We start from the raw sequence: 19,280 nt of genomic DNA on the forward strand, positions 1-19,280 counted from the left end.
GTACCGAACCACTTACCGCTAGCTTAACTTGATGTGAGACACGTTATCACAACTACCTATGCTGATAGCTTTGAGAGGCTATTTCAGCTTGGCCTTGACGTGTAGGTGAGCTCACGGAGCTCAAACCAGAGTGTTGCTAACACTGGCCCTATCCCATTGAACACCTATCGTCTTCTCGCATTAAAACTCTATAATCTCAAAACTTACTAATTTTACAGAAGAGTGTTTCAAAGGTTTAACATGTGATATTTTTAATATTAATCATTTTTGCAACATTAATTTTTTATTTTTTTACCAGTTACATAATCTGTCTTTTAAAGTAAGATAAAATTATGTATTAATTTTGTTAATAGTCGTCAAAACATAGGTAAACTAAAAAAAAAGATGTGTGGTAGGAGTGGGTGATATAAATCGTATATAGATTCAATATCTATATATCGCAGCAATATCGTTGAATCCGATATCGCCCCGCACGAAATCTATATATCGATATCAGCCGATACACGATATTGCTCGATGTGATGCGCATCGCCATATCGGACCGATTCGTGAATCGAAATCTATATTTCGATATCAGCCGATACACGATATTGCTCGATGTGATGCGCATCGCCATATCGGACCGATTCGTGAATCGAAATCTATATTTCGATATCAGCCGATACACGATATTGCTCGATGTGATGCGCATCGCCATATCGGACCGATTCGTGAATCGAAATCTATATTTCGATATCAGCCGATACACGATATTGCTCGATGTGATGCGCATCGCCATATCGGACCGATTCGTGAATCGAAATCTATATTTCGATATCAGCCGATACACGATATTGCTCGATGTGATGCGCATCGCCATATCGGACCGATTCGTGAATCGAAATCTATATTTCGATATCAGCCGATACACGATATTGCTCGATGTGATGCGCATCGCCATATCGGACCGATTCGTGAATCGAAATCTATATATCGATATCAGCCGATACACGATATTGCTCGATGTGATGCGCATCGCCATATCGGACCGATTCGTGAATCGAAATCTATATTTCGATATCAGCCGATACACGATATTGCTCGATGTGATGCGCATCGCCATATCGGACCGATTCGTGAATCGAAATCTATATTTCGATATCAGCCGATACACGATATTGCTCGATGTGATGCGCATCGCCATATCGGACCGATTCGTGAATCGAAATCTATATTTCGATATCAGCCGATACACGATATTGCTCGATGTGATGCGCATCGCCATATCGGACCGATTCGTGAATCGAAATCTATATTTCGATATCAGCCGATACACGATATTGCTCGATGTGATGCGCATCGCCATATCGGACCGATTCGTGAATCGAAATCTATATTTCGATATCAGCCGATACACGATATTGCTCGATGTGATGCGCATCGCCATATCGGACCGATTCGTGAATCGAAATCTATATATCGATATCAGCCGATACACGATATTGCTCGATGTGATGCGCATCGCCATATCGGACCGATTCGTGAATCGAAATCTATATTTCGATATCAGCCGATACACGATATTGCTCGATGTGATGCGCATCGCCATATCGGACCGATTCGTGAATCGAAATCTATATTTCGATATCAGCCGATACACGATATTGCTCGATGTGATGCGCATCGCCATATCGGACCGATTCGTGAATCGAAATCTATATTTCGATATCAGCCGATACACGATATTGCTCGATGTGATGCGCATCGCCATATCGGACCGATTCGTGAATCGAAATCTATATATCGATATCAGCCGATACACGATATTGCTCGATGTGATGCGCATCGCCATATCGGACCGATTCGTGAATCGAAATCTATATTTCGATATCAGCCGATACACGATATTGCTCGATGTGATGCGCATCGCCATATCGGACCGATTCGTGAATCGAAATCTATATTTCGATATCAGCCGATACACGATATTGCTCGATATGATGCGCATCGGCATATCGTACCGATTCGTTAATATCAGCAATATTCGTTTGGTTCGTATCGAATCGGCCAGAGTGAGTGAGCGCACGATAGGGATATCATGTGATGAATGAAACAGAAACAGGCATTATCCATACAATTGTAAACCTTATATTTAAGTCCATATGTCTGTAGATTATTCTTAGCGTATCAGCAGGATACAATTAAGGAAAGAAGTTTCAACTTTCGACCCTAACTTGAATGCAGTATAGCCTATTTGCATCGTTGAATTTAATTTCACGCGCTTTGACCTTGAACTAGAATTTTTGGACAAGTGTTTATAAATACTTAAAAGTTTTTTGTGTTTGATTTTTAAAGTACACATTTTTCTATTTTTAGTTGAATCCAAATAATTGAGTTTATTTCTTGTGTTTGTATTAAACTTTTGAAATCTACACTCTTTTGGTATATTTTGTAATTTTAAATTAAGACACAAAATACTAAAAACTGAAAATAATGTAGCCAGTCCTAAGCCTGGTAAAAGCATGAAGGAAAGTTTTTTTGATATTTTTATTTTCATGTTCTTTTTATTACTTTAAGATCATATTATAAATTGATATCAGAAAACCAACCGTATAACGTTGACTTAAATCTATATCTACTACGATATTATATCAGCGTATCGTTTCAAATCTCAAATATCATGAATCGAGAAAATCTACTAGCATCCATCAATATATAGATTCAGAAAATATATAGATTCAATATCCGATATTGATCCTCGATATATAGATACGATTCGATACGCGGCAAAACCGATATTACCCACTCCTAATGTGTGGTGTCGCGGGACACCGGAGAAGTTCCTTAGTATAAAAATATTAAATTTAAGTTCTATTCGAGGTATAAGGAAAATAAAACTGGAGGTTTCGCAACAACCCACGGCCATTCGGTAACGTGCGAACTTATTGTGGTACACTTCATTCACGGTTGTTTGCAAAAGAGTAAGTATTGCGCAAACGAACGCTCTGAGATCGTGGTCAATAAACAAATATGTTTTTTTTTGTACGTTATTACAAAGTTAAGTCGTACTCTGTGTGCATTACTAATAAAAATCTTACGTTACGGACGTTTTTTCCCGATTAGGGTACCCCTCCGCATCGTCCCATAAGGAACTTCGTTCCAAAAAAAATCAAAAACTAAACTACGCCCTTTTGACAGTGTTTATTACAAAAATTCAGGTGATACCAAATGATTCCGCCTATTTACTCAATTTCGAATATTTTTGGAAATTGTGCACTTTTAATGCAAAAAGACGCTATGGGACGAGCTAAAGATGCGTGTTTGGGCTCGTCAGCTATTTGCTTTTATTTTTTTGTTCCTACCTAAGCTGATAGCCCTAGGGGCTATGTCAGCGTAACCCTAACTTTAGTAGGTGAGCTCACGGGGCTCAAACCTGATGACGTTGCTAACACGAACCCTAGCAAGAGCCGTGCTTCGCAGAATCTACCACCGGATCAGAAACGCGACCCACTGAGAAGATCCGGCGAGAAACTCAGTGGGCTGTGTCTGAGAGTTAATTTACTCGTCGAGCCCTTCGTCGTAACCGACGGGTTCGACGAGAACGGTGACCGGTGCTTGAAGTACCTAAAAGCACCGTTAGTGGATCGGGAGGATCCGAGATGACGTGTTTTGGGCGACGTCGACTGCTTTCGATATTATTTGCACAAACGATGCAAGAGCTGAAAACTGCCATGGGAGAGGAATGGGAGATTATACCTCAGAATTACATAGCGAGACTGATTAAGATTACACCTCAGAATTACATAGCGAGACTGATTAATTCTATGCCGAATTGCACCTGTCGTAGGTGCCTTTGGAGGTAATACTGTGGCGGGTAGCCATCATACAACGCATGATATTTGACAGATGCTTGAATGCTTTTTACTGGTGGTAGAATCTCTTGTGAGTCCGCGCGGGTGGGTACCACCACCCTGCCTATTTCTGCCGTGAAGCAGTAATGCGTTTCGGTTTGAAGGGTGTGGCAGCCGTTGTAACTATAATTGAGATCTTAGAACTTATATCTCAAGGTGGGTGGCGCATCTACGTTGTGGATGTCTACGGGCGCCAGTGACCACTTAACACCAGGTAGGCTGTGAGCTCATCCACCCATATAAGCAATAAAAAAAAATCTTGACTACGACATTTTCAAGATTTTTCAAGATAATACCTGAAATACTTCTTATTAATTAAACATTTCATTGGGATAAAACGTTTGATGTCTTTAAAAATCCAAACTACTACTCTTGCCCTTCACCAAAGCGCATACTTGACTTCATCATCATCAGCCTGTATCTCTCCACTGCTGGATGTAGGCCTCTCCCATAGTCCGCCACAATGAACGATCCTCCGCCTTTCGCATCCAATCTCTCCCAGCATATCGCCGCAAGTCATCGGTCCAACGGGCAGGGGGACGCCCAACGCTGCGCTTACCGGTACGCGGTCTCTAGTCCAGTGTGCTTAGTGCGAGTTTTGTAACGTTCTCGATAGCGAGCCAGTTTGCTCAAATTTGTATGCAATTGGAACAGCGCCCCTAGCGGCAAACGTACCCGGTGTTATTTTGTGAGTGCGAGTTCATATTAACGTTGTGATCTCGTAACCGAGTAATTTTACCGAAATGAGTACCACGAATGACATTTGTGCGAGTGCGTGTTACAAATTAGTGGATTTTAACGTTTCGATCGAGTATTTCTTTTGTAGTTCTATTTTTCCAACTAGAGAGGCAAAAGTATCACGCCATAGAGCCTAATCTTTTTTTATGAAAAATGATAATATGGAGTGAAATGGATTTGATTAATTTGAAACATTAATCAATTGGCATGGAATGAAATGAAATGAGTTCAGATAATATGGGATAAAATATAATCCTCAGTAAAATAGTGATTCTTTACTGAGATTTTTTCAGTGGACTTTTTCGAAGACTTCGAGAAGTTACGTCCAGCGGTTTGGTTTCATTTTTTTACATTTTTGCACTTTCACAGATACTAAACAGTTAATAAACCAACGTTTTTTTTTTGCATAGATGGGTGGACGAGCTCCCGGCCCACCTAATGTTAAGTGGTTACCGGAGCCCATAGACATATACAACGCAAATGCCGCCTCCCACCTTGAGATATTAGTTCTAAGATCTCAGTATAGTTACAACGGTTGTCCCACCCTTCAAACCGAAAAGCATTACTGCTTCACGGCAAAAATAGGCAGGGTGGTGATACCTACCCGTGTGGACTCACAAGACGTCCTACCACCAGTAATTACGCAAATTAATTTTGCGGGTTTGATTTTTATTACACGATGCTATTCCTTTACAGTGAAATTCAATCGTAAACATTTGATAAGTAGGTACGTATTTCATTAGAAAAATTGATACCCGCCGGCGGGATTAGGACGCCGGTGCATCGCAAGATACGAATACACCGGACGCCTTAACTTTTAGGCCAGGATGATCTCAAAATTACACTTATACCCGAAGAAATATTAACTACGCATTAACTAAGAAACATTAAATAGACAAAATAAAACAAATAGTTGTTCAATTGTAAATGAATAAATCAAAATCAAATCGAGTTTACGTTCTATACGGTGAAAAATGAAGAATTGTGAGTGTCGTTTATTCACCGAGAGCAGCAATAATATGATTTCTCGTATATTGGTAGCACGTGGTGTTTTGGCATTAGACCGTCTAAATGAAATACAACGGATTTTAACAGTATTTTAATGGGAACATACTACTTTCAAAATTATTCAGGTAATGTCACGTGTTCAATACTATTTTGTACCTTTAGAATTAAAGTGGCTCAACCCAAAATTATTATTTTCTGGTAAACTTCAATATTGTAATACAATAATTGTATTTTTTTAGTTTTTCGCTTTAAACACTTTAAGGCATGAATTTTATTTGAAAAAGACAGAAAGAGTACTTTGTCCTTTTCTAGACTAAAAGATACTGTTTAATTTTATAAGCTGATAAAATAATATAGAAAAGAATAATAGGATACCCTCTAATCGTCACATTGGAAAAAGGTATGGCTTTATCATTTTATCATTTAAATTATTTTTTATTGCACTTATAAAACTAATTTAATTTACATTACTATATTAATCCGTACTTGTCAAAATCCTCATAATTTGTCAATATTCTTAATAAAATTCCTATTAATAATATACAAGCGCGAATGTTGAGCTGCTTGCCAGAAATGATATAATAGTGCTTTGTGTTTTTGTTGTTTCCTTGTAGGCTGCCTGTAATAATCTAAATCTGTGTGAAAGGCAATAAATGATTTTATTATTATCTACTAATGGTAGTCCAGTGGTCGAATTTCGACCATAGTTTATTTAAATTTTAAGTTTGAACATTATTATAGCTCTATTGTCACCTTTCTATTATCATCATTTCTATAATAATCATTGCTTTATAATTACAGATGTCGCCAAGGCTACATTATAGACAAATAATATTAAAAACAAAAAATATTAATCAATTCTCAATTTGACCACAGATTGATAAATCAATAAACAAAAAAAGTATAAATGCATGTGTGTGTGTGTGTGTGTGTGTGTGTGTGTCAAATACATGGTAATTGTGTAAGATTTTTTTATTGATTTAGTTTATTTTTATTGTTTATTCATAATAATAAAAAATATCAATCTGCACTACTTCTTTATATTCTCTATAAGGGTCGATTCGACCAAACAAGAGTAAATCTTATTCCTAGAATAACTCGTCAGTTAATCGAGAGTAAATCAATTTTACGTTTTACCATCTACAATTCTAAGAATAGTGGGCCTATTCGGGAATTGTTACTATACCGCCGTTTCGCACGGAATAACGGAGCTATTCGTAGAATAAAGTAATGGCGTCAGTTAGTCCAATCATCTGATTTCTGTCATTTCATAATTATTTTTTCTGTGTGTTAATTTCAAGTCAACGCAACGCACTAAATTATATGCAACGTTTAAACAATTTGATTGACGATAGTGATAGTGACGAGGAAATTATTAGACGTCCAAGATGGTTAAAAGAAAGAAAAGACTTATTTGAATATTATGATGACCATGATTTTTCGATGAGGTTTCGTTTGAGCAAAGAAGCCACTTTGTTTCTGCTATCGAAAATTGAACGTAACTTGGAATATATTTCCGACCGGTAAGTGTACATTCTTTATACCTGCGTAGTTTTTTTTGCACCCTTTTAAGTGCACTCTGACCGTAGATAGTGCCGATGTTACTGTATTTACCTGCCTACGTAGATAGGCTATTACCTGTCTGTCGAGTATATGACTAGGTAAAAGTTAAAATAAAGATAAGATAGATTATTTAACATTATTATTCTTATAATAACATGTAGCTACCTAAGTACATTTTCTAGTAGCTATGCCAAATTAATTAATTTAATGATAATTTTGTTCTATTTCAGCAACTTCTCCATTTTCACCTATAAATCAGTTGCTAGGAACTTACGATTTTAAGCAACCAATTCGACTCAAATGACCATTGGCGACACCTGTGGTTGGAGCACTCCTACTACAAATAAAATAATACACAGAGTCAGTGTCAATTATTGCTGCACTACATCGTGAATACATAAAGTTCCCCAGTACTCAACTAGAAATAAGGACAGAACAAGACAATTTTTATCACATTGCTCGATTTCCAAGGGTAATTGGTGCTATGGACTGCACGCACATTAAGTTATCTTTTGTCCCTCTCCGATCTCAAGTAGGAGGTGAACAAGCAGAATTATACCGAAACAGAAAGGGTTATTTTTCTATAAATGTGCAGACCATATGCAACTCCAACCTAGAAATCACTGACATCGTGGCAAGATGGCCAGGGTCATGTCATGACAGCACAATATTCAACAATAGCATAATTAAGGTAAAGTTTGAAGATGGATGTTACGGCGATGCACTATTAGTAGTTGATGGTGGATATGCCTCAACGTGTTACATGATGCCTCCATTAGAAAGCCCGAGAACACAGGCAGACCAACTCTATAATGAGTCACAAATAAGAACCAGAAATCCCATTGAAAGGAGTTACGGTGTATGGAAAAGACGATTTCCTGTGTTGGTATTTGGGATACGTGTCAAATTAGAAAAAAGCATTGATAATTATAGTGGCCACAGCAGTTTTACACAATATTTTACGCCGTAGAGAAGAAACATTACCTCCAGATGACCCAGAACTGCATTTACCGGCTCCATGGGAGCAAATTTTAAGTGATGGTCAAATACCTCAAAGTCAAAGCACTGAAAGTGAGCGAATACCTGGCCGACTTCATAGAGCTCGTGATGCTCTTATTGCCAATTATTACCAAAGTTTGTTGAATAAATAAGTTTTGTTGGTACATATTATAGTCTTTTATGATAGTTATTGTAGATCAAAGATTCTTTAAACGACACATCACTCACATCATATTTCTACTCTACACTGCTACATAATCACACGTCTATCATAAATGCGAAAGTAACTGCCTGTCTTTCTAAGGTAGAACTGCACTTATGAACCTGCTTGAACTTCAAGAAAAAGAAGGTAACTTTGTCACAAGTGATATTCACTTACTTTTACTTACAGAATCTACTTTTGCTTACAGAAATAAAAATTGTAAATTAATTAATATATTTATTTTGAGAAGTTATTTTGTAGTTTTTCTGCAAGCTAATAATCTTCTTCGCTTGATCAGTAACAAATTTGTTTTTATTTTCTCTTGTCTTAATATTTGTTTTTTAATTTGAATATCAAGGTCATGTAAAATCTTTGTTCTCTCCATTTCCTCCATCGCAAGTTTTTTTTGTAGCTCTATGGCTTCTATCTTCTTTTTATGTAACCGTTCTAAAGAAGACATATTTGTATGGATTGGCCTCCTCCTAGAAATCCAGGTCCCGCGATTTGGTTTCTGCTTCTCAATCATGTTCTCTATATGGTCAGTCACAGGAGTATTTTTTTCCACTGCACCATCAATTTTGAGTGCCTGTGACACCGGAGTCCTCAACAATTGCGGTGGGTAATTTCCCCAATCCTAATACAAAAATGTTTCAATTAATAAATAGTTTAAATAATATTGATGTTCATAATGATTTTTAACAAATATTTTAAAAGTAGACTACATTTTATTAAGACAGTTTATGTAGATATCAATAATTATTACCTTTGTCACAAAATCTTTATTCTTATTTTGTACTGTTGTTTCACTTGTCTGGTCGTCTACAATCACCAGAGTTGGAGGCAGTAAGAGATATATGCAAAAAAAATATATGATTAATAACTTAACCTGGTAGCAGTAAATAGCACATTATTGTTTATAATTTTATAAATATCGTCGGCTTATTGCAAGAACTCATTAACTGCAAAAAATCACTAAATGCGTTTTTATCTATAATGGGCTCATTTTTGCATATTCTACAAAATGCAAAAACACGCTAATTTCTAGCTGGCCAATTTTAGCCGTTACGTCTTTGGTAGAAAATTGATAATTGCAACTTTGGAAGTCAGGCATTTACAAAGATTCACTAAGCAGCACTAGTTATTTTTATTAAATGGATAATTATTTGAAAACAGCATACATTACATTACAGAACTCATTTTCAGCATCTAATTAATTTTATCAAAACAATGTAGTATAATATAACTTAAAATTGTATTTCGATAAAATTCATTATTTACATTTAGTTAGTTTCTGTAATGAATCATTTCATCAGAAATGCACAATAAGTAATCTTAATGATTTTTATCGATATTAATATAACATAAATCATAATATTAAGATTTCCATAAAATCATTTATTCTTTTTCATTATTTTTTCCATTTTGTTGATGGCATGATTTTAATAAGTTAACATCGATTAAAAGAACATAGTAACTTCTTGCAGGCTACGTGGTGCCTCGGTTGTAGTTTAGTGAGTTATAATTTAGGGTTTGGTGAAATGCGACAAAACAGCTTGTCTAGGGAACACGGGGCATAAGACGAACCCGACGAACGCGGGTGAGGGTGGGTTTGCGCAGGACGAAAGAGTACTGCTTCGCTCGCTCAGTTTGCGGCGAGATACGTTGATTACCACACCTGTTATAGAAGTTAATGATTTCTGACAAAATGCAACGAAATAAATGTTTCAAACAAGGACGAGGAAGCAAGATGTTGGAGCAATTGAAGTTCCGAACAACCTATTACTGGTGGTAGGACCTCTTGTGAGTCCGCACGGGTAGGTACCACCGCCCCGCCTATTTCTGCCGTGAAGCAGTAATGCGTTTCGGTTTGAAGGGTGGGGCAGCCGTTGTGACTATACTGAGACCTTAGAACTTGTATCTCAAGGTGTGTGGCGCATTTATGTTGTAGATGTCTATGGGCTCCAGTAACCACTTAACACCAGGTGGGCTGCAAGGCCATCCACACATCTAAGCAATGATTAAAAAACCTAGCAAGCAAACACCTGACCTACAATAGCATCATTCTTTCCACGAGTGTAGAAGACGTTAAATGATACACTGGAGAACGGGCAACATCGTTATCTGAGAATCATACCAGTGGACTACGATTGCCAACTTGTATTTACTGATAGGATGGTTGGTATGGCGTATGGAAAGCCCGTACAAGTTGGTACCACCATCGAAGCGAAACAGCATACGGAACAATTTAGATTTAGATTTCGGGTCTCAATATGGGTGGTGGCATTCACGTTGAGATCTCTATGAGCTGCAGTCATCACTGTAACACCAGACAGGCTTTTTTATATTTTTTTAGGATTGAAGGATTACTGGTGGCCCGGAGGCTTTTCCAGATTCACCAGGACATGTGGGCTATCAAAGGCCCAGCCAAGAGGGGTGGGATTTGCTAACAACTGTCCGTGCGCCTCCGAAAAAGACCTAACAACTCAAGAACAGCTGCTTCGCGAATGAATCTACTACCGGATCGGAATCGCGACCCGCTGAGAAGATCCGGCGAGAAACTCAGCGAGCTGATGCAAAAACGTAATCAGTTTCTGTTATGCTTAATGCTATACTTAGTTCAAGTTACCCACCTTGAGGTGATTGAACATAAGTATTTAGAATTGGGCCATACACAAATAATAATATGGAGGTCGATAATATGCATAGTTCTATCGAGAATCAAATGCGTCTTATGCCAATTTTTTCTATGATAGACCTCTGTAATGTTTTAAGATTGACTAGATCGAACAGAAAGCTAAACAAGAAAAAAACAGCAAAGAAGCCGTATGAACCTATGAGCCGCTCTGATATCTTGAACCTAAAAGAGTTGAGAAACAAATTAATGTATAATAAATCAAACCGGCCTAACATTGTTCAATATAGGTATGACTACGTTTCCAATTTTAAGGACCTAGCCTGCAGAGCTACAGCATTGGTATAATAATATACCTGATAAAGAAGGTCCAAATTATCTTAATGAAGAAGAAACCTCTGATACAGTTTTTTTAACCTAACTCTTTTTTTATTTGTTTTATGTTTTTGTATGGTGTTTAAGCTCAGTTCCTAATTTTCATAAAAAAATACATGGTTGAATGAATACATGAGTGATTGACTAACAGGGAGAAGAAAATAATTTTTAGTTTATTATTGAAGTCGTCCTGGCCTAAAAGATAAGACGTCCGATGCATTCGTATCTAGCGATGCATCGGTGTTCGAATCCAGCAGGCGGGTACCAATTTTTCTGATGAAATACGTACTTAACAAAATATGTTTACGATCTACTTCCACGGTGAAGGAATAATATCGTGTAATAAAAATCAAACTCGCATAATTATAATTTGCGTAATTACTGGTGGTAACATCTCTAGTGAGTCCGTACGGGTGGGTACCACAACCCCGCCTATTTCGGCCGAGAAGCAGTAATACGTTTCGGCTTCAAGGGTGGGGCAGCCGTTGTGACCATACTGATACCTTAGAACTTATATCTCAAGGTGGGTGGCGCATTTACGTTGTAGATGTCTATGGGCTCCAGTGACCACTTAACACCAGGTGGGCTGTGAACTCGTACACCCATCTGAGCAATAAAATAAAAATAATATTATGTAAAACTTTTGAGACTGCGAAGTTGTCGTGAGTACTTGGCAATATTAGCTATTGCAAGTTCTTACGTCAACTGTTATGAAAAAAATGTTTTTGATTATTATGTTATTATTCGTTTTTGTTTATTTCAATAAGGTTTGATAAGTATTTTGTTGTTTTATTTTAATTTAAGAAATAATTAATTCACATATCAAACTGACTTACAGTAGCAAGAAGTCATTAACTTTTAGTTTTAGTTTATAAATAATATATAATGTTATATAACTACCGACTCTCACTTGTTTTAATTAATATACATATTAAGCAATCCAAAACATTCAATTTTTCTCACAGTAATTATGTATGAAGGATAATATGGGCTAATCAACATAACCACTAACTAATTCCAACTAAAATGCCGTTTTCCCAAAATATTGAATATGTCACATAATGACTTCTTGCAATAAGCCGACGATATGTATATAGGCTTAAAATAAAAGTAAAAGATTCTGTTTTTTCTTTGATACCTTGATGCTGGCACAATCATTGTCAACATGATGATGGATATAAAAGAAGAAGCCTGGGATTACTTGTAATTCATTTGTGTAATATACCTGTACATAGGCTGCACTAAAAGTATCGGGAATGGAATATTTCCACTGTTCCTGTCATATTAAAATCTTTTTAATTGAAAACTCCTTGGTTTTAAAAATCGAATACCATTTATTTATTTAAAAAAATATTCTCGGTCTTGTCACGAGGTTTTGTCAAACTTGTTTAGTCGTTGAGAAAATGGAATTGACTCTAGAAAATTCAAGAGCGATGATTTATTATGACTTTCGAAGTGGTTTAACACAAAAACAGTGTGTTGACCGGATGATTTCTGCATTCGGAAGCCCCATCCAAAACCACAATTTATCGCTGGTTTGCTGAGTTTCAACGTGGACGTGTCAAGCTCAGTGATGATCCCCGTCAAGGTCGTCCAAAAACTGCAGTCACCCAAGAAAACGTTGATGCTGTGCGTAAGCTGATTGAGGAAAATCGACATGTGACATACCGCGAAATTCAGGCAACTTTAGACATTGGCATGAGTCAAATACAAATAATCTTGCATGAACAATTAGGTGTAAAAAAGTTGTTTTCCCGATGGATACCGCATTCGCTCTGTGAAGAGCAAAAAGCGGCTCGCGTTACTTGGTGCGTCAGAACTTTCGAAAGATTCCACGCAGGATCCTCAAATGCTGTATACAACATTGTATCAGGTGACGAATCCTGGATATACGCGTACGAACCCGAAACAAAAAACCAGTCACGAGTTTGCGTGTTCGAAAATGAGTTAAAGCCAACAAAAATTGTTCGTTCACGGAGTGTTGCAAAAAAAAATTGTGGCCACGTTTGTCTCCAAAACCGGCCATGTTACGACTATTCCTCTTGAGATACAAAGAACGGTTAATGCAGAATGGTATGCTAGCATTTATTTGCCACAGGTCGTTTCTGAACTCCGTAAAGAGAACTGCAACCGCCGCATCATCCTCGATTACGACAATGCGAGTTCTCACACCGCGCACAGAACAAAAGAGTTTTTAGAACAAGAAAACATAGAATTATTAGACCATCCGCCGTACAGACCCGACCTTTTTTTTTTTAACGCTGGGGAATCCATTTACGGATACCCGGTCGAGGGGGGTAACGGACCGGGTTATGTCGGACTCCGGCGCCTCCTGAGAGGAAGAAGGGGAGAAGAGAAGGGCCGAGGTCCTTCACCTCCCCTTCTCTTCTCCCCTTCTTCAGTACAGCCCCGACCTAAGCCCTAATGATTTCTATACTTTCCCTAAAATAAAGAATAAATTGCGTGGACAGAGATTTTCATCACCTGAAGAAGCTGTGGACGCCTACAAAACGGCCATTTTGGAGACCCCAACTTCCGAATGGAATGGTTGCTTAAATGATTGGTTCCATCCTATGGAAAAATGTCAAATTTCGCGGAGAATACTTCGAAAAGTGATAAATACATTTTTAAATAGTAATGTTGTGTCACTTCGTTAATTCCCGAAATTTTCAGTGCCGCCCTCGTATACTATGATGACAACTGTATACTATGATGACCTACTGCAAAAAAGGTTATGCTAACCTTTATATTGTGCTGGGGGTGGTTCTGGGAGATCCTCAGTCTCTAGAGAAGGTATTGCAGTTTGATCTTGCACTGCAGGAATACTATAATCACTATCATAAGGGTTAAATAACCCAACAGCACTGGTGGATATTAGGCATAAGATCCGCTGAAGAAAGGGATCTTCCTTTTTAGGAGGTATAGGGGATCCACCTCCTGAAATGATAAAAAAAATTACACATTTAACCTATAAGTTGCCTACTATTTTACACATATTTTTGGATAATAGGTACCTATAATATTATACTAACCTGTTTGAATCATATGTCTCCTATTATTTGCTGCATCTTTTCTAGCTACCTTTTTCATACTCTCCCACTGGGCTTTTAGGTTTCCTGCTGTGCGAAAGCAGTGGCTTGTTCTACTATTGTATTGGTCTGCAATAATTTGCCACTGAGCTAATTTTGATTTTACAGTAACTCTATCAGTCTTTTTATTTTCTATAAAATTAAAATTAAATTCAACTAGGCTCAACAGAAGTTCCTTTTCAGACGATAGCCAATTAGGACTGCGTTTACGCTTATCCTCACTCATTTTCAATTGCTAACGAAAAAAGATAAAACCACACGACAAAACTTGACAATTCCCTCAAACAAACAACAATTATAAACACTGAAGTAGGAAACATATGGAAATGAAACGTCAACAAAAAATTCGTGCCACTGTGACGTCATCTGGCCACAAAACATGGCGGTTTTAGTGCTGCCCAGAAAATTTTAATGTTAGTAGGTTTTATCGATAAACGTTCTTGGCTCATTTTATTTTAAATATTGTTGAGGAGGTATGAATGTATTTGTAGAATTTATACTTTAATAGGAAGTAAGTATATTGTTATGTGCAAAGATGATGTGATTTAGATATTATGTGAAATCTAAGACGAGTTCGTGTTTCAAATTTTCCAAGTAAACGATATGACGATTTTTAAAATTTGCTACACTGATTTTATAAAGTTGTCGTTTGCCGCAAAACATAAAGATATGGCATAGTACAGTGCCATCAGCCCATTTCTAGCATGCTGAATGTTATCGTATTTTGAGTACGTGTTTTTCTTAGACTATTACAATCTATTTTAATTGTTTTGCTGACTCTTAAGTCCATAACACACTACCGCAGCGCACCTCAAGGAAGGCGCACCGCACTACCGCACCACATGCAAATTTTAAACTTATCAAGGGACCGCCTGATAAAAAAAAAACACCTACAGAACATTTATTCGTTAATGAAATTACAAACGTCATTCCTTGTGACTTCTTCTCTAAAATCACTTAATTAATAAATATTTAACGAATTTACAATAGTGTTTTACTCATTGCGGAATAAAACTATTTTATTTAAATAGTTCCGAAGAGATTTTGTCGGTAGCCTTTTTCCCGAAATATCTAAACAGAATGTCTAAATATGTTTTGATGACATATTTTAAAGAGGTATTTATGATTAGTGTCATGATGAATAGATTCCGACCGATAAATGGTGTCCGATATTTCGGATTCAAATATATTAAGTGTATAATCTATGTTTCGGATGAGGGCTCCATAATGAATTTAAATATATATAGATAATAGTTTTGGGGCATCGACTTTCTTGAGATCCTATAAAATATGTTTTAATTATTATTTTTGTATGTTTTAAGCATGATAAAATTAGAAATTTTATATAAGCAATCATATTAAATCGATATCAAAGTCAATAAATAATGTACAACCCAAAACAGACGGCCGAACTGACGTGACAATGACATTTGGCGCGCTAAACATGGCGGATTTTCGGCCTCATTAGACGGAGACGGAGACATTTACGTATATTCATGTTTCATTTTATGTACGCACTGAAATACTGTTATATTGTTTTCCTGCGAGTTAAAGTGCTGAGTAAGAACGAGATAGATATATGTTTATGTGTGTGCCTTCAAAATGGGTGCTATTTATATAAGCAATTGTACGTATAGAACAATGTGTCGTGTCCCTACTATATAGGTCTATGATTATAAATAACACGTTTGACAGCTAGATATCTTACACTACAGTTACTTTTTCACACTAAAATACGGTAAAATCGAGTTGACTCCTTGTATGCTCTTACACTATGCCGTTGTATAACAACATTTATTTGCTGGATTTTATTTTCGTTCACCATTCACTCTGCTATTCGCGTATTGCTATTCCTAGCGCAAGTATACTATCGTTTACGTGGAAAAACGACTATGGATTTACTCGAGATTAAAATCATGGAATAGGTTATTCCTCGTACTCGAGTATAAATTTAAGTTTGGTCGAATCCACTCTAAGTCTGGTAAATTTCATACTTCACCGTCAGCGCAATTTTCGTAAAAAGGGGTACAAAATTTTTGCTTCACGTATTACTTAAAATATAGTTTCTTAATAATAATACATAAGTGTTTTAAAATATAAAACTAATTATCTTAATTGTTTTAGTTATACCACTTTAATTCTAAGGTTCTGCTATTTCGTAAACAAACTTTGCCGTAATGGCGTAACATTTAAAATACACGAAAACTGCCCAGCATAAATTTGATTTTTTAGTAACTTTAATATAAGTATTAGAATTAGAGATTTATTATAAAATTTAATTTAATTGTAATGACATATTTAGACATACTTAACATAATTAACCTTGAAATAGGTAATTATTTCAGCTTTTTTTTAATGAAAGAAATTATGTTTTATAAAGAGAAATAGGTTTAATCATTTACCCGTTAAACGTTTATAAAATGATTGTATTTACGGTAATAGTGTTGATGATCTTCATTAGGTGGTCCAAATATACTAAAATTATTACGAGCATCCAACCTTAATTAAAGAAGCAAAATTATAAAATTTTACATTGTTCAAATTTCTATATCTATATCTATACTTAATATTATAAAGAGGAAAGTTTTGTTTGTTTGTTTGTTTCGAATAGGCTCCGAAACTACTGGACCGATTTGAAAAATTCTTTTTCCATTAGAAGCCGACATTGTCCCTGATGAACATAGGCTACTTTTTTTTTATTTTTTTATTTTTTTTGGTTTCATGTGTGTTCGAACTCACAGCTCACCTGGTCAATAATAAAATTTAATGTTTCCGAAGCGAAGCGAGGGCGGGTCGCTAGTTATTTATAAATATATATCTGTATGTATGTTATTTGGGTATGTATGTATGTATGTGTAAATATGTATAAGCATGTCTATATGTGTATGTACATAATATATATAGGTATGTACATGTGTGTGTATATATTTCAGTAGATAGGTACACCGTGTGCAATTCATTTCGAAATTATTCTTGCCCATCTCTAATCTAATTCTCTAATGGTTGTCTGGAAGAGATCGCTGTTAGCAATAAGACCAAGATTTGTACTCTTTTTTTTGTTGTTAATATTGTTTCGCAATATTTATTCATTTTGTGTACAATAAAGAATACTCTATCCCACTCCTTCTCTCATCAAACAACTCTTTAAAAAAAAGCAATGATTAATATTTACAACTAGCTAGACGTCGATAAAATTTTCTAACCGAAAAAATATATGTGTAGGTATAAACCATTAGAATAGATAAAAGCTTAAAAAACAATATTATTATTAAAAACGAAAGAAAAAATCTTGATATTGTATTGGTTTCACGGCAAAATTTTTAGTGACTACGTAATTTGCTTGAAAGTGAAGAAATACTCACAAAATCAATTAATTTGTAACTCGCACTCGCACATACAATAATTGAGAGGCTAACTTCAGTAAAGCTATTCGATACATGAGACAGCAACATAAACAAACCTTCTCTATCCCACAAAATGGGATTCATAAGTTTACCACTAGGTGGCACTGATACAACCTCACACAAATTAAACATAACATTAACATCGACTGAGTAATTAAAAAAACTCGAACTAAGCACAGGTACATTACCCATTACCCGACTAACTATAAATATCGTTAGAAAGCTTGGCATTTCAATTAAACGCCTTAAAGAAAACCTTGCGTGCTACCAATATAAGAAGAGAAACAATTATCGCTTCTCAAGATGAATAAACGTCCTACAAATCGAATAACTCGCACTCAGACCTCCGCACGTTTCACCGTGAAGAGCGTACACTCGATGCGAGTCATTCGATTCGATTTTTGAAACTCGCACTAAGCCTACAGAATACGTCTGCTCCATCGGCGATCGGTTCTGCGACACGTATGTCCGGCCCATTGCCACTTCAGCTTGCTAATCTTTAGGGCTATGTCGGCTACTTTGGTTCTTTGACAAATTTCATCATTTCTGACTCGATCCATCAAAGAAACTCCGAGCATAGCCTTTCCATAGCACCTTTCCATAGCACGCTGAGCGACTTTGAGCTTACGGACCAAACCTACGGCAATGTCCACGTTTCAGCGCCATATGTCATGACCGGCAGCACGCAAGTGTTGAAAACTTTTGTCTTTAAGCATTGCGGGATTGCTGAGTTCAAGACGTGACGGAGTTTTCCATACGCAGCCCAGCCCAACCGTATGCGCCTATCAGCTTCCTTCTCAAAGTTGGCCCTGCCCAGCTGAATAATTTGGCCTAGATAGGTGTATTCAGACACAACTTCGAGTACCGCAGATTCGACTATTACCGGTCCAGGAATGATATGGTCGTTGAACATGACCTTAATTTTGTCCAGATTCATTCCCAGACCAACACGTCGTGACGCGGCATTGAGCTCACCTAGCATACAGCTGAGATCCTCTAGCGACTCTGCCATTATAACGATATCGTACGCAAATCGGAGGTGTGAAAGATACTCGCCATTGACATTGATGCCCAGCTTACTCCAGTCCAGAGTCTTGAAGACATCCTCGAGAGCAGCAGTGAACAGCTTCGGCGATATAACGTCACCCTGTCGCACCCCTCTGTGAAGCTCAATCGGGTTTGTCTGCTGGTTTTGGATCTGAACTGTCATTTTGGCGGCTTTATATAAACTCTTCAACACCTCAACGTACCGATAATCGACTAGGCATCGCTGTAAGGATAACAGCCCAAGTTCCGACGGAGTCGAAGGCTTTTTCGTAGTACACAAACGAGAGACACAGGACGATTGTATTCTTGTCTTCTGAATAACCTGTCTCAGCG

The 19,280-nt window shown here is 36.9% G+C and overlaps 3 protein-coding genes across 11 annotated transcripts in view; 2 read left to right on the top strand and 1 right to left on the bottom strand.

Moving 5' to 3' along the window:
- LOC114243346 (transcriptional repressor p66-beta simjang) overlaps nt 1–19,280 on the top strand; it is a 42,843-nt gene that overhangs the window by 17,898 nt on the left and 5,665 nt on the right. The window lies entirely within an intron of this gene.
- LOC114243345 (uncharacterized) lies at nt 9–8,543 on the top strand. The gene is made up of 2 exons (XM_028174801.2): nt 9–7,159; nt 7,430–8,543. The coding sequence occupies exon 1, from the start codon at nt 522–524 to the stop codon at nt 2,088–2,090; it is 1,569 nt and encodes a 522-aa protein (XP_028030602.2). The 5' UTR covers nt 9–521; the 3' UTR covers nt 2,091–7,159; nt 7,430–8,543.
- LOC149499690 (uncharacterized) lies at nt 8,645–14,739 on the bottom strand. Its single transcript, XM_089738972.1, has 4 exons — nt 14,440–14,739; nt 14,150–14,344; nt 9,164–9,219; nt 8,645–9,034 (listed from the first exon to the last, which is right to left on the bottom strand). The coding sequence occupies exons 1-4, from the start codon at nt 14,720–14,722 to the stop codon at nt 8,651–8,653; spliced, it is 918 nt and encodes a 305-aa protein (XP_089595098.1). The 5' UTR covers nt 14,723–14,739; the 3' UTR covers nt 8,645–8,650.

This window comes from Bombyx mandarina, chromosome 28 (assembly GCF_030267445.1).
Source record: "Bombyx mandarina strain Sakado chromosome 28, ASM3026744v2".
NCBI lineage: Eukaryota > Metazoa > Arthropoda > Insecta > Lepidoptera > Bombycidae > Bombyx > Bombyx mandarina.